This window comes from Copadichromis virginalis, linkage group LG20 (assembly GCF_057382275.1).
Source record: "Copadichromis virginalis isolate Kocher_CV1m ecotype Utaka linkage group LG20, C_Virginalis_male_GT1.1, whole genome shotgun sequence".
NCBI lineage: Eukaryota > Metazoa > Chordata > Actinopteri > Cichliformes > Cichlidae > Copadichromis > Copadichromis virginalis.
Window position 1 is genome coordinate 8377791 of NC_140637.1, and position 16883 is coordinate 8394673.

The 16883-nt window shown below is 40.5% G+C and overlaps 1 protein-coding gene across 2 annotated transcripts in view; it reads left to right on the top strand.

The window, feature by feature from the left end:
* The window catches only part of sema3g (semaphorin 3G), a 72481-nt gene that overhangs the window by 24350 nt on the left and 31248 nt on the right, over nt 1-16883 (top strand). For both annotated transcript variants that reach the window (XM_085442890.1, XM_085442891.1), the window contains exons 3-4: nt 3210-3272; nt 11263-11382. In XM_085442890.1, coding sequence (XP_085299016.1) covers nt 3210-3272; nt 11263-11382 — 183 coding nt within the window. The remainder of the gene's footprint in view (nt 1-3209; nt 3273-11262; nt 11383-16883) is intronic.

Sequence of the window (16883 nt, forward strand, 5' to 3'; positions counted from 1 at the left end):
AATCAGTGCCAACAGGTCTTATAGAGCGATGAATCCAAATTTGAACGTTTTCGTTCAAGTCATCCTCAGTCGGAGGTCAGGAAAGAGGTACAACAGTAAGTGTCTATAACCATCTGTAAAACACTGTGAAGGCTCTGGCATGGTTTGGGGCTCCATTTCAGTGATTTTGGAGATCTTATCAAAATTGATGGAAATATTAAAACAGAAAAGTGGCATCAGAGTTTGATCCACCATGCAAAACCATTGGGAAACACATTGCCAATGCAGTAAAAGCATACCTGGATAGAAAAACACACAGTGGAACACTACCAGTTAAGGGCCTCCCCAGAGCCCGGACCTCAACAGTGTTGAAGCAGTGTGGGATCATCTTGACAAAGAACAGAACAAAAAGCAGAAACATCCAAAGAAGAGCTTTGAAACTATTCATGAAGACTACCTAAAGAAATTACAAGGAAGACTTTTTCATAGTACTGCATATTGTAGCTTTTCAACTTAATCTTTGCCCATAAAAGTCTACAGTATATATCTGTTATATAATCCCAGTTTGGTGCCCTCTATAAATCTGACCAGCAGTGCAGTAATGCAGGGTGATTTAATTCTAAACTCAAGGCTTTAGTCGAATAAAAATCAGATGGCATTAACTCGGTCCATGTTGCATGTGTCAGCCCAGAACTGGCTCCACTACGGTTTGAATCACATCAGGAAAGTGGAAAAATTTCCGTAATGATAATTACCAAGGGAAAACTAAAACAAATAATGATTTAGTACATCTAAATGTTTCACGTGATCGAATAAATATTCCACTTGCTCCATGCGAAAAGATAAACACGTTTGATTGGTATTTGATATCCCGTCTTTGAAAAATGTATATGAAATCTTCACTCTTGCTTTTCTGGCTTGAAAATGTGGCTGGCTGTCAAAAACATTGTTTTTCAGCAAGTTTAGACAACTGGTTTACTTTGCTGAGTTTTTGGTTACACACTACAGTGTATATTGTGTGTTTCCTTGGAGATTGTGGAGATGGCATCTAACCCAAAGAGTGATCTCTTTGGCCCGAAAAGAGCACAGCGTAAAACGTGATGTGTTGATAAAAGTGGTGGTTGTGTTGACATTTAAATCAGTATTTAAATCTTCTTAGAGAGACGATTTAAATACTGAGCAGGTTTTAAAGGACTCGTAATGTTTTCTTTTAGTATTTAAATCAAGTTTCCATTTACATCTTGCCTTGGCTCTGTGTTGCTATGCAGAGATGTCAGATTATTTTGTGCATAAATGCAAAAAAAAGCTACATACAGCACATAAAACGTGTTGTGTTTGATGAATAAAACAATAAAATGCATACATCTGGCATTTATGGTCTCAAAATTAAGGAGCACTTTAAGACCCTCTTGACTGTGTATATATTAAAAAATGTTGAAACAGACCATAATCAAGCCAAACTTTAGCCTGATCCACAGAATACATTGTTTCCAGTTGATTTCTACCATTGCAAGCCAGCTTGTGGAGTTGTAAATGACAAATGAATCAGCAATAGTGTCCATTTCATACTAAGATTTGTCTCCAATACATTCTTGATTAGGAAGCTGGAAAAGAATTGGATGAAGCGTGTCACCACTCACACGGCTGTGGTGAGAATTCATGTTTCTGCTCAACTAAACAGTTTCCATCTACGTTCAGCTGCAGTGTACACACTGGCTGGATTTGTTTAAACTAAATGAAGCACACTATTTCGGAACAGCTCCAGGAGGTAGTTGGGATGGACGGCTAGTTTACAAAGCGCTAAACCTTCATCTAGGAGACCAAAAGGCTTTCTTTATGGATCCCAGTGCTAAACAATGTGCATCAATTTAGTTTTTCATTATGATAAACATCCATCAACATAATGCTCTTTGATAACAGTGACTTTCGCAGTGGCACTCAGTGCATGTGCACATGCTGTTCATCCACGCGCTGAGCGCAATCAGACATGCTGAAGCAAGTCGGGACCATTTGTTTTCCCCTCCGGTTGCTAACATCCCGCTAAGGCAGTTTCCTGTTAGATCAGACAAAGACTTATTGTCTCAGAGAAACTCGTGGTAGTACACAAACACTATGACTTTACACACCCCACTTAAGCTCAGCTCAAACCGACTTGGGCTTTTCTCTTCAGTGGCAGTGTGAAAACTAGCCCCATTGTTTAAAGTCCAAATTTTACCTCATGCTTCTCTGAGATTCACCTCATTGGATTATCCAATTTGCAGACTGAGAGGAAGACTCTGGGAGTTTCCTAATCTATGCTGTGAGAACTTGTGTTTTATTATAGCTCCAGATGGTGTTGAAATGATACTCTTAAGGTGGCTGAACACTTTTCTCCCTGCTTATCTATAGCCAGAAATCTAATTTCCTGTCTTGGCACAGAAAAAGAAAGTCTTGAAATCTTTCAGACATCTGTGTAGTATGTTAGTGTAGCCTATGTACAGTACATGCAAGATTTGCTCTTCGGACCAAGCGAATGGAAAATTTCAACCAAAAGACTTACATTGTGGTCTAAAGATTGTTCAGCGCTGTGGAAGTAGAGGAGAGGGACAATGACACACAGAGCATTACATCATTCATCAGAAGCATTTCTTTCCACAAGCCTTTGGCCTTGCATCGTCACTAAGAAGACATTGCTGTTGATCATTATAAATGCGTTTGTTTTACTGTGAGGGCCTCAAAAGGACCTTCTTTCACTGTCATATCAAAAACTTGGGGAAAATTCAAACCAAATCATCTGCGTGGCTTGAAAGAAAAACTTTATATAGCTCAGTTTTTGATGTTTTTCATTTATTTCTTGTGATAGTTATGATTCAGTGTGTGGCTCTGGCTTCTGGTGTTGGAGTGGAAAGTACATTTTTGCCTTGTCACACACAGGGTTTCAGCTTTACAAGCCAAAAGTTAACGCCTAACATCTTTGGCTGCCCACTGGAAAGCCTTGTTTCATCATTTGTGGATGAGCTTTTCTCCTCAATTTGCTTCTAACTGCTACAAAAGTTGAATTTTTGAGGAAGATAATTTGCATTTAACGACTCAATGACTGATATTTCTGTTCTATCCCACCAAAGTCGCTCCAAGAAAAAATGACATTTGGCAGTATGGCTGAGTAAGGCGGTTCTTTGCATTACAGTATTTGATAGTTATGAGGTCATTAATCATCAAACTAATTTTTCTGTGTCCCCGTTTTCTCATAGATCTTCTGGCCTCCATTACCTGGCAACAGAGAAGACTGCATTCAGACAGGGAAGGACCCACAGGTAGCTTTTTAACATTGTTAATATCTGCTTGTTTTAACATGGCTATTTTAATTTTCATTGCAATATGGTGATTTAATGGCAAACTTATTTTTTGTCAAAATGAGCGCTTCAAAAGGCACGACTACATCCAGTGTTTTTTCTGTCTCCTTTGTTTCCACTTTTGTTCTTCAAATGGACACTTGGGGGCGTCTCTGTTGCCTGGCTGGCTTTAAATGGGTGTTGTCAGTTTGGCTACGTCCATCAGCGTGGTTCAAACATACCCAAAGAGCTAGAGTTTAGAGCATTCATGGTCTTGACACTTTCATGCCCAGTCCTGCCTCACCTTCCCTTTAATTCCTCTCACGTTTCCATTCTTCAGGGATTACCTGACCTGTGCACGTCTTCCAAGCTGCTGGTTATTCCCTATAAAGTTTTGATGTCCACCTTTAGAGTCTTATCCTTGTTTCCAGAAACTTGGACTCTGACTGTGCATTGCTGCCAAAAATCTCATCAGAACCTCTCCATAAATGTGCCTGAGTTGGCTCATGGTGCTCAGAAGCTCTTTATTCAATAAACTGCCTCCACTATGACAGAGGGATGGCTCTCTCCAGCTTCCCAAGTTTGACTTTAGGCTCCAAATGATTCTGAAGGCTCACGATCCAAATCCTGCATTCAGAGTTCAGTTGGGTTTACATTTTGTTTAGTTTAAAACAAGATTTTATTAGGTTTGAAAACTAGGATGCAAAATATTTACAATGCTTTTCATTAACAGCAGTCCTCAAATGGTGTGTTATGAAGGGAGGAGCAAAGCGTTCCTCTAGGGCTACTAAGTGTGCAGTAAATGGGATAGCTTGACAGTTTGGTGCCATGTTGTGTTGTGCTGACACTGCAGTTTCCTGCCTTAAGGCAAGTCATATTTTGCCTTAAAAGATAGTAAACTATTAAAAGTAAGCATTTTAATGAGTTAGGAACCAAACAAGTTTCTCTGTATTGAAGTCTACATCAGAGGGAAGTTGAGGGAAAAGATTTTTGTTGTTCATTAGAGCTCTTAATAAAGACTTCAGTGAAGGATGCCAGGGAAGTAGGAATATAGAGAGGTAGGAGGAGAAGGAGGAGGGAAAAACATAGTGATTTACTATCTGGGCGCTGACACAGAAGCCCAAAGCTGGAAGGACATTTCTCATCCACATATATGTGTTTAAACCTATAGTCAACTACCTACAGTCAAGGAAATGTAGCACTCGGGTTTAACATTGGGTTTAAAAATGAAAACATATCAGTATGTTATTAATATTAGGAAAATGTCCATTATGAAATCTATTTATTTTGAAAATGATCCTAAACTAAAGCATTATTGCATAAATATAAACATGAAATATGTGACTGAATGTAACACATCTTTAATAAGAAGAGTCAATACATTTTAACATAGAAAAATGGGATCTCCACAGTCCACAGACATGCAGTTCAAAGGGTTAGATTAGCTGGTGATTTTAGATTGTTCACATTGTGACTGTGAGTGTGAACAGTTGTCTGTCTCTCCGTGTTTCTGCTCAACTAAACATTTGATTTTTTTAAATTGAAAGGAAGGAAGTCATAAGATAAGATAAGATAAGATAAGATAGAACTTTATTAATCCCTCGGGTGGGTTCCTCTGGGAAATTCGATTTCCAAAAAAGCACAGCACCGACAGAAGTTACAGAGTTATACACACACACATATATATAAATACAGAGACAATATAAATAAAATATACGAAGGGGATAAATAGAATAAATAGGAATAAAAATAAAAATACAAGTGAATTGCACATTTCAAGTATTGAGTCTATTGCACTGTTGACTATTTACAAAAGTATTGCACAAAAGGTATTGCACAGTGAGGTGAAGAGGCACTACAGCTTAGTTGTTCCCTCCTTTGTCCTCCTGTTTCCCCTCCCTCTCCCCTCCAGAGAGGAGTTAAACAGTCTGATGGCGTGTGGGACAAAGGAGTTTTTAAGTCTGTTAGTTCTTGTCTTTGGGAGAAGCAACCTGTCACTGAACAGACTCTTCTGGTTGTTAATGGCCGTGTGCAGAGGATGCCTGGCATTGTCCATAATGTCCATCAGTTTCTTTAATGTCCTTTTCTCTGCCACTGTCACCAGAGTGTCCAGCTTCATGCCGACCACAGAGCTAGCCCTCCTGATCAGTTTCTCCAGCCTGGATGAGTCCTTCTTTGCTGTGCTGCTCCCCCAGCACACCACAGCATAGAAAAGTACTCCAGCAACCACCGACTGGTAAAACATCCTCAGGAGCTTCCTGCAGATGTTAAAAGACCTCAGCCTCCTGAGGAAGTACAGTCGGCTTTGGGCTTTTTTATACAGGTGCTCTGTGTTGCATGACCAGTCCAGTTTATTGTCCACCCACAGCCCGAGGTACTTGTACTTGTTGACCACCTCCACCTCCTCCCCCTCTATCTGAACCGGCAGTGGACCTGCTCTAGACCTCCCGAAGTCCACAACCAGTTCCTTAGTCTTTGAGGTGTTGAGTTGCAGGTGGTTTGTGTGACTCCATGCGACAAAGTTCCTCACCAGACTTCTGTACTCCTCTTCCTGATCATCCCAGATACACCCCATGATGGCTGTGTCGTCTGCAAACTTCTGAATGTGGCATAATTCAGAGTTGTAGCAGAAGTCAGAGGTGTACAGGGTGAAGAGAAGAGGGGACAGCACAGTTCCCTGTGGTGCTCCTGTGCTGCTGACCACTGTGTCAGACGTGATGTCCTTCAGCCTGACGTACTGTGGTCTGTCGGTGAGGTAGTCGGAGATCCAAGCCACCAGGCAGGGGTCCACCTCCATCCTGTTCAGTTTTTCCTGAAGCATACAGGGCCGGATGGTATTAAAGGCACTGGAAAAGTCAAGAAACAGGATCCTGACCGTGCCTTTTCCCCCATCCATAAGTTACGATGATAGAAGTCATAAACTGGTTTCAGAGCTGATCCTGGCAAAGTTTATTGGATTTAAAAATCTGACTGGCAGCAGGACACATGAGCTGCTAACAATCATCTTTAAATACAAAAGAAAAATGATGACAGAGGAAATTAACAATAATATATCAAACTGAATTTGATTGAAATAAAGAAAAGATTATTTCAAGCAAGAAAGCTTATTATCCAAATGGCATCATGTCATAAGTTCTAAGCAACTTTAGATCAACTCAGTGCTTTTTTGGAAGGAAGGATGTAAGGAAGTAGGAAAGAAAGGACTGGAGGAAGGAAGGAGGCAAGTTTATTAGAGTGTGGTTGATTTAATGAGACATCGTTGCATTTGGTTCCAGTTGGAGAAGCAAATGGTACTGTTGGTTAACACACACACTCAGACACACACAAACACACAAACACACGCCAAAATGAACACATAGTGTAAGAGTTATAAAAGCACAGCAATTTTTGTACCCTTTTGTGCTTATGGCAAGGAGTTTGACAGCCCCTCCATCTGGAAGTGGTTAGATATTATGTGTGTGTCTGTAAGTATGTGTAGTCTCTGTGTTTGAAGTGGCAGGTGTGTCATGGTGTCTTATATCACCTTTATTAGGTGTTTCCTCTACAGGCCGCTCATACGGTGCTGGATGTGTGTGCGCTACTGTACTCTCTTTAGTGGAGAAGTGATGTCACGATCCATTATTACACAGGTCTGAAAACCAGCTGTGTGAAACTTTACCTTACTGGTACCAAAGGAGCCGTATTGATTGTGTGTTTCCCTACACGGGAAATAAATGAGATATTTGACAGTTTTTGTTAAACTGCACCGCCACCTTTATGCATTCCTTCACATATCTCCTTTACTGTGTGTTTCTGGGCTTTTTTTGGTGTCAAATGAGATGGATTACTGCGGCGTCCTATATAATCTACAAAGCAAAAGACATACACACTGAACACACACACACACAGGCGCATGTGTTACAACTTATACGGTTATTGTCAGAAAGCGATAAAGGTTGAAAGGTGAAAGGTCTTTGGACTTTAGTGTGTGGCTGTTTGGTGATTTAGGGAGAAAGGTCCAATCACACTGAGGAAAATCAGGTTAAAAATACAGTTCATAATTTATAGAGAATGTATTTTAATCTTTGGAATAATCCTTGTTACACAAAGTAAAAAAAGCAATGAAATGCAGTTTTCCTTCTCAGCACATTGCAGTAGAATGAATATCTTCAGCATCCACATCCTGACATCATGACACTGAAACTCGGTGGAAATAAATAAATGTGTTTATCTTATCTCCTTAATGAAAGTCTGTCTCCATACTGTTCTACTGACACGTGCCTACCACCTAAAACATGTTGTTACTGATAGTGTTTCCTCCCAGAATCACAACCTCATGGCCTTCACCACCATTAATCACAGCTCACACAAATAAATACCAGGCAGAAGGGAAGGGAGGCGGACAGCAGCTTCTGCTAAACATGTAGTGTCTTGTTTTAAATTTTCCTCCACTTGCCGCTGGGTTGATGATCAAATCAATTCATCGCTGCCAGGAATTGTCACAGTGTTGTTCCTATGGTGCACAAACAAAGCTTTCCAGGGATTAAATCACTGAGATCAAGAACACGGGTGTTAGGATTGCAAAGTTGACATCTGAGCGTGCATATTTGAAGCATGAATTCTTTATGTAGGCTCCAAAAATCAATTGTGCACTCACTGCTCTGCTTTTTTTCTTTAATGGCAGCCCTGATAGTGTCAGTATTCCAACATTTCTTGTAGAAAGACCTGATTATGTCAAGATCCCAAGCATAAAGAATTCTGGGTTTTAAAAAATAAATAAACGTTTGATAAATAATGCGCTCAGACTCCCAAGCTATGATAACATCAAAGCCTTTGGCCTCCAGATTGGAGCTTCTGCAAAATTGCGTTTCATTGTTTGTGTTAATATAAATCTCAATAAGATGCACCAAATGTCTGTAACTGTTCAGAATGACTTTTAAGTTCTCCAAGAAGCCACAAAGGTCTCCACACAGGAGTTTCGTGTCTTGACTGAGTGCTTTCATTGCTCAATCGAGAAAAGTCGTTTCTTTGAGGATCAAACAGCAACTGAGACCAAAGACTTGAACACACCATTCAGCTGTCCAGCTTTGAACTGCCTGCACAGTGTTTTTGTGTGTCTGTATTTATGTAGGAGGTCCTGTTCACTGTAGCGTTATACATGCGCATATTTGTGTGCATGTGTGTGCGTGCGTGTGCGTGTGTACAAATGTGTTGGTCCTCACTTCCTGTTAGTATTACAGAATAACAGATTTCTTTCTGTTGAACATTGGCTGTTTATACTGGAAACTGCTCTCCATGTCCAAACCTGCCTCTCCCTACCCGGGTCAGTCATCCTCAAACATATTTGGCTGCTGCTGGAGCTTTCTCTGTGGTTTGCTCCATGTTAGCTGTAGCTTTGTGTTCCAAGGACACGGGTAATTAATGGACCAGTGACTGCAAAATTAAATTTCTCCAATCAGCATCTCACTGGTGCCTCAAACTTTCAAGCAGTCCTCCTCAAATGTGATCCCCTCTTCCAAAATGAGGTATTATTGGCAAAAAAATAACCCTGGACGACCACACAGTGCATAACTGACCTTCCAGGATTAAACATAATAGCAAAGTACATGCCACAATAAGCCCAGGAGATACATTTCTGATTGCAATTCTATCTTTTAGTTAGTTTAAACATAGTTGGTCTCCATTCACCTTTCTTTGTTTCTTCAACTTCTGTTTTTTTACTTCAAATTGACTGAAAAATATGTTAAATATAGCAAAATATGTTAAATATAGTATATTGTGCACACTACAAGTAGGAAGGTAGATGTCAAATAAAACTAAGAAAAGGTTTCTCTTTCCAGTAGCACCCTGCAAATGTTTCACTGTCACTTTGAAATCTTGTACTATTAATGAAAGTAAACTGCTTTACTCCTGTATGATCCAAATTAATAACCTTATTCAGTGGGAAAAGAGGTTTAGTGCTGCAAATTGCAAAGCTCTGCCAGAGATTTGGCAGGGATCTTATTTGCTTATGTTAATGATACTTTTGTCTCAGAGCAAAAGATTAAAAGGTCACTGTCTAAAATGCTGTACATTCTTCTTTCCAAATACCAGGTTACACAAATGTGGTTTCTGTGGGTAATTTCAGATCTTTAAGTGTGGAAGCACTGTTGCTGAGAACACATTTTGGAGGGCGGCAACCTTCTCTTGTTAATTAAAGGTTAATACGAGCACATTACATGCTTTTGTTTTCACCATCTTGCCCTAACCATGACTTTTTATGTGGTAAATTTCAGCCCTGGCCGTTGTTACGACTACTCCCCGAGATCTCCCAGTGAGACAAAACCAGATTTAGTAATCAAACATCTTCATTTTCTGTTAAACACCACTCCCTTTATTGCCACTTAATCCCAGTAAGCCCACACAGAACTGTGAAACCAAACGTCCCAGAGTGGGAGAGACATATTTCCTCTTTTCAACATTTCAATTCGCTCTTTTCTCAGGGCCACACAGATCTTCAGATGACTGCCCGAGTACAAGCACAGAAACGCAGGAGGGGAAGGTTTCTACTCATTTCCAATAGGCTACGTGGGCTGTGCTGTTTGTCTTCTTACAACCACAAAATTAAATTTACGTCTTAATTTTGTCCCTTTAGAAGACGATTCCAACAGGCTGGAGATAAATTATAAGCAAGTAAAACAACACTAATTTAGGATAAATAACTGAGGGGACGCGGTGTCCGAAAACCTTTAAAAGCTATGCCAAACTGGCTCAATGATATCCCATCATCCTCACTGGAAACAGAATGTTTGAAATCTAGACGCTTGTACATCGAAAAACCAGTAGTACATTTAGATTTGCTGAAAACATTTTTAATATAAATGCGTTTTCTGTTTTTCACTTGCCTGGTTTTGTTTGAAACACAGAAATTATCCAGTGGAGGAGAGTAATATAATGATGTAAACTGTTTCTCTTATTGCAGTGACATGGTTTACATCAGGTCTGCAACGAAGCACTCGGGGAAACGATCAGAGGCGGTTTCAGGTCCAACTGCAGCATCGAGAGGGACAGGGGCCAAATGCACAGCATGGCAGATTTACTCGACACATGCACTTGTAAAAACACAAAGACTAGCAAATGCACACATGTGGAGATCAAGATGGCACACGCAGATAGACACACAACACACAAAAACCTTCACCAACACTCTAGTATCTAACTCTCAGTCAAGCACGCTTATGCAGACACAGACACACACACACACACACTTTAGGCACTGATTGTGCAGATGACTTTGACCTGCGAGTGATCGCTGCCCGATCCTTTCTTTCCTCAGGCTGACACCCGTTTTGTCTGCTGCTTTGTTACACAAAGGAAAGAGGAAGTAGTCATGCCCTCTGCTTCCTCTGCAACTCTGTGTATCATAAAAAGGTCTTAATACTCATTTCCTTAGTCACTACTTCTATTGTTCCTGTCATGTGTCACCAATCTCTGTTTTTAGGACCTTTAACTTGAATTTCTTCTGAATTTCCTTCAGTTACAGACTGCCTGATAAAGCAGGAGCAGCTTCTAGTCTTCCTTTCCGATTTGATCTCTTCCTGATTCTATATTTTTTCTCTTCTCTTTCTTGTTGCTGTTGTCAAAAGTTGAATTTAGATTTATTGCTGAACTCTTCATCTTATCCTCTACATAACCGCAAACGTTTTATACCAAACCACCAGAATTATCTACCACATTTTAACACGGGCTCCCAGGATTTTCTTGGGTTTCATGAGTTCCTTTGACCTGAATATGATGAATTTCCTTCTTTATCATCGCTTTGGCGAACATCCAAAAATCACAGATACCACTCCTGGATGGAGGCTATCACATTTCATCTTTCTCAGGGCTCAGGACAACATTTGGTATCAATAAGCTTGTTGGTTTCTCTTTGGTACCCTCAGCTTGTCTGCAGTTTGTTAACATATTTGAAATACAGATTTTTAACCTGACTGTGTGTTTGTGTGCTTTGCAGACAGAGTGTGCCAACTTTGTTCGCCTGCTGCAGCCCTACAATCGTACGCACCTCCTGGCTTGTGGCACTGGTGCCTTCCAGCCCATGTGTGCCTTCATCTATGTCGGGCACAGAGGAGAGGTAAGAAGGGTTTAAGATGGGCTGCGGGTGGTGGTGGTGGCTGTGGGCTGCTACTGCTTCTTATAGAACTCTGGACATCTGCAGATTGTCTTGGGCAGCTGATTATCTGACTGCATCCACCATTCAGCAGAAAATAGAAAAACATGCACTGACAATCAGTTACCTAAATACAGCCACAAACCCCTCAAAACACAGACATGCAAACACATATATCAGCTGGGGTTGCTGATGAAAGCTCTGTGGTGTGCAGCTGTCACGGTTGTGGGAAACTCCTATTTTAGTGTGAACTGCACTCACTCTGCATTTTTGGGAACTGTAAATTATACATGCTTTTTATGCACTGTGTAGTTATTAGCAGTTTGAGCTGCAACTTTAGAAACTCTGAATATATATTTCACATCACAATTTAATAAGAGCCTGACTTCTCACCTCCACATAACTGACCAATCACAGCACTGAATGCTGTAACGCACTCTGGCAGGTTACGCTGAGAACTTTTATTGCTTCTCTCTCTTTTTAAAATACACATACAAAAACACTTTACTGATCGCTAATTTGTTTATATGCACATGCAGCGGGCATGGATCAATATATTTCATTACACTGACCTACATTTCAGCTCTACTTTTTACGTTTTCTTTGACGTCCACTAAAAGTCTTCTGCCTGGGGTGCATACGTAGCTGTTGCAATGAAATGTAAAGCCTCAGTGGACGAGTCTGTGGCCACACAAAAATTGGCAGGCATGTGGAGGTCCACCAACCATTTTGCGCACCGTGTGATGATGAAATTTATATCATTTGGACCCAAGAAGACCCCAGCAGACTCACAAGTACAGAAAGTATAATCAAGGCTTAAGTCGGACATATAAAGATACAATTGGCCTGAATTTTCCTGGAAATGACTGTCGATGATGTATATTTTGAGACTGCTGAAAGACAGTAATATACAATCAAACCACCAAGCCAAATAGTAAGAGAGTTCAAAAAGATGGGTGTTACTTTCTGCACACTTTTCCATTGGTCATCAAACATATTGTCCAGTGACTCTTAAAATGTTCATTTGAAATTAATTTGTCAATACTAAGTAAATGAACACTGACTAAAGGCCAGTTAATCAAAAATTTACAGTTGACATGATAATGAAAGGTAGGTGGCCTTACTACTTCTCAGTAGAAAAGCATGGCACCATACAAAAGAAATAGTGTATATGTATGAGATGATACAAGGAACGACTGGGTGGCCTCAAAGCTGTGGAGGAAATCAGTCTAATGGAGCAAATGGGGTTGGTGCCAATGTGGCTTTTCAGAAAAACACAGTTCAGACTGACTGGGGTCTGTGCACAGATCCCTGAGGTTCAATGTTAATTCTCTACAGGCAGCTCTACCATGAGTTTTTCTGCAGGCCACTCAGCCGCAGCATTAAACCCTCTATACATCTTTTCAAATGCACAGGCTGGCTCTCAGATGCTCAGCTGAGTGGAAACCTCTGCAGACTCTCAGACTTGGAGCCACTTAAAGGACAAGAATGTATGAATGGAGCTATTAAGACAGACTCTCTTTAACGGCACTTGAACAGATCCTTGCCCAGTGTGCTGCCCTGTAGGGCCCAGCAGGAGAGGGTCAGTCTTTAGGGAAGGGGGGAGGTGGATGTTGGCAAAGCGCTCTGTTAGGGAAATGAGACAGTGGGATGGGAGAGTGCCAACCTTGTAGAATGTGTGTTGATTTGTGTGTGTGGCTTGTGTGTGCATATAAAGCACAGGAAGTGCATTTTTCCTTTTCTGTTATGGATTTAGGTGCTTGACACAGCGTGTGTTCTCCTTAGCGGTGTCATTTTCTTCCTCCCCCCTGATCTGTCATCCCGAGTGTGGTTTTTGAACTCTGGGTTTTATGGCACATCATGGAAAATGGAATACATATTTCTCTGTTCATGTTAAATAATTTAGCTCAGAGACAATATACTGTGGTCTGCGTGGCTCAAAACTGGGGAAACAAACACTGGAGGTAGAAACAGTTCAGCAGAATCCTTGTTAAGGGTTGCGATGCATTTGGGAGCAGAGCAGAAATGTAGGCCACATGTTTTATACTGCAGCCTCCTGGGAAGTGCAGGAGTTTCTGCCCCCAGTGCAACTAAGCAACACACTTGAACTCAGCACTTCTTAGTAAGCGGTTATGGGTTTTTTTTCCTGCAGGAATGATTCAGATAGCCAGTTACGAAACTACAGGGACTGTAGGTGTCATTTTTTTTGTTAAAGTGCATTGAATCATCTGTTGCTATCCAGTTTAAGATGATGAAGGTGGTGCACCTGTCTTTGCAATCATTGCTCCTTCTGTTTTATTTGCCCCACGGGATGCACTTTGTGATAGGATAGTTGTGTTTGCACACGTATGTGTGTCTGCCCAGGTGTGTATTTAATGAGCGGAACAGCCTGCAACAGTCGTATGGATGTCAAAAAACAAATCACTTCTTCTCTCCTAAAATATATCATGACGCCAGCTGCTCTCCAGCTTGCGTGTCTGTCTAAAACCACCACTCAGACTACAAGTGTTTCCTGTCAGGTAGTCAGCGAGTCCGGCTGAATGGACAGCACCAAAGAGAGCCTGTCCATTTATATAACCAATTGTAAACTGGTGGAGAAAACACACCCATTTGAGTGCTTGACCTCTCCCAGGAACTGAGGCGGCAGGCTCTCAGTTCCTGGACTCTGGGTGGGATGACCTTTGACCTCATAGGTGTTTCATCTCAGTTAGGGGGCACATACATACTCTTTCTATCGCTCCAGTGGCACCCCATTCTCTCCCCCTTCTCTTTTTCTTGGTGCCACTTTGTTGCCTGACTGTCAACAATGTTTTACGCAAAAATTTCAACATGTTGTGAGAAAATATTTGATTCATTTTACAACAGCTGGCTCTCAGTGGAATAAAATGCACTGTCAGACAGTGTTTTGACTAAATCTATTAGTATTGGACATGCTGTTATTGCCTTTTGGTGTTAGCCAAGCCCAACTGTATTTCATACTTTTATTCAAAGATGAAAACAAAGAATTGGATTTGGAAACATTCTGGTCAACGATCCCACCAGTGTAACCTCATGATTGGCCGTGTCAGTAATGTTCATATTTCTTGGAGGTCAGGCGTGTCTTAGACAACATTTAAAAACCACTAAAAGCATTTTTAATGCTCATGTGCAATGAGATTAAGTTTCATCGGGCCATTCAAGAAGAACTCGTGTGTCGCGTTCCTTGCTTCAGAAAAATGACCCATGATTTAGTGAATTATCATCAGTTAAGAGCATCATAATCCCCATTAAATGAACCTCTAATTTTTGTCTCAGGTCTGTGTGTCTTTGTCTCCCCCTTCTCTCTCTCCCTTACTCCCCCACACTTAAAGACTAACATAAACTGAAGTCCCCCCCGGTGAGTGACACAGCTTGCCTGGGCAGCGTCATAGATGTGAAAATAAACCAACATGTTACAGTGACGACATAAAGATACAAGACCACACACACACACAGACACGGGCACACACTTATACGCACACATAGAAGCCATCAAAACAAATAACACCAGCTAAAACATAAATATGTGGACAGGGAGACAGAAACACAAGCAAACATTCAAACATAAAAAAGTTCAATGTATATGTGCAGATACAGGGAGTTAAAGCAAGCTTCATTGATCCTGAAGGTCCATTTTTCAGTTAAAGCTGACTTTTACTTAAGATTTGTGTTTTGTGGAGCTTAAAAAAATAAACTTGCTTAGTAAGGAATTTGCTAAATCATTTCCGCTCGCCATCATGGCCTAAAAAGAGTTATTTTTCATGTCCGTTGGGAAAAATAGTAAATGCCTGTCAGTGTAACAGCACTGCAAGTGAACTAAAAAGCTTGAAAGCATGATGAAAAATTGATTCCTTGTAAATCACCTGTTCTAGTCTTCTCATGTGTGTTGCCTTTGGATCAGACTCTTCACTAGAGCTCTTTAAGTGAAAGCTAAATTTACTGCCTGTGCTTTTTCTGCTCATTTTGCCCCATTTGTCTCATTTTAATTGGTAGTTTACATCAACTTTAACTGTAATAATTGCTATAATTGTAGACAATAGCTCTCGTTCCGTCTATCCTTGTGTCTTTATTTTTTTTTTTGCTTTATCTTCCCCGCTTGTCTTCTAATCTCCCTCCATTCTCAGACTGTTTCTCTTTGGCTGACGAATATTCAGTAATTTTCAAAAGCAAATAAAACCAGAAAAGATAAATTCGAAAACAGAAGAGGAATGAAAGGCAACAAAAGATGAAATGGGAGAGTGTGATTCCCATGCTTACTTCCCCCAGAGGGAGAGTTGAATAGTGAGAGAGGAAGCCCAGTCATTATTTGACTGGACAGAGGGGACATAGCCAAGTACAACATGGTGTCACATGAGGTCTGCTAGTTGTCCAAGATGTTTGAAGCGAGACCAAACACTTTTAGACGTTAAGTGTTTTATACAGCTCCGTGTCGCAAAATTTTATCTGATGTTAAATAATAAACCCCGGACAAGTCAAATAAACTTGATGATTCAATGTCCAGGACAGATGATTTTATGTTTTAATGTGGCGTCACTTCTTCAAAACATTTATAACAATCAAGGACAAAATGGGATTTTTTTTTCCTTTGTTTATCTTAATGGGACAGATGATCTAATTCAAACTGAAAGTCAAATTTTTGTTCCTGTCTGTTATTTTTGCATGCAGCCTATTATTTTATTCTTAGGATTAGGATCAGAATGAAAAATCCCAAAGAGACACTATCCATTCATTTAACTGGTGGAGAAAACACACCCATTTGTGTCGTCAACCTGACAAAGAAAGGATTGTAAAAATATGGGAGGTTGAAGGCGTTCAGTCTGAAATGTCTTGTAAAAGTTAAATGATAAGTAACAGTGTAGATGCAGTCACCAACCTAGAAGTTGAATCAAAATTAAAATCCTCCAAAAGGTTTCAACAGCACACAAACACCGTGAACAGGTCCAGTTTAATCACTTTAAGTAGTGTTGAAGCCTGTGAGATGCTAATTGAGACACTTGTCAATGATTGCATCACAGAAAAATGTCACCCATTTCAGAGTCATTACAAAGGCAGAAACTCTCATAACCACTGAAGCCACAGAACAGAAGGAGCTAAGCGACCTGTGTATGCACTGGAAGATACAGAGATCTATACTATATGAAGAAATGACCAAATCCAGTAGTACAGACCTTTTGTTTAAGGCAGGCTGTAACGATCCTTTTTAATGCTGAAAGTTGGACATCTTAACATGTGAGTTTATGGGGGTTTTGGAGCCAGCCTCAAATGGCAAGTAGAGGAACTGCGCTTATTTCAACACTTCATTTTTCAGCTTCAGACGTTGCCCCTTGGTTGTAACCAGTAGTTGGTTTCACATTCCCAACAATAAGAGCAATAGAGTTGTTTTTACTAGACAAGTCGGGCCCTATATTTATGAATGCAACTTTGTCATTCATTGAATTCTGGTTTAC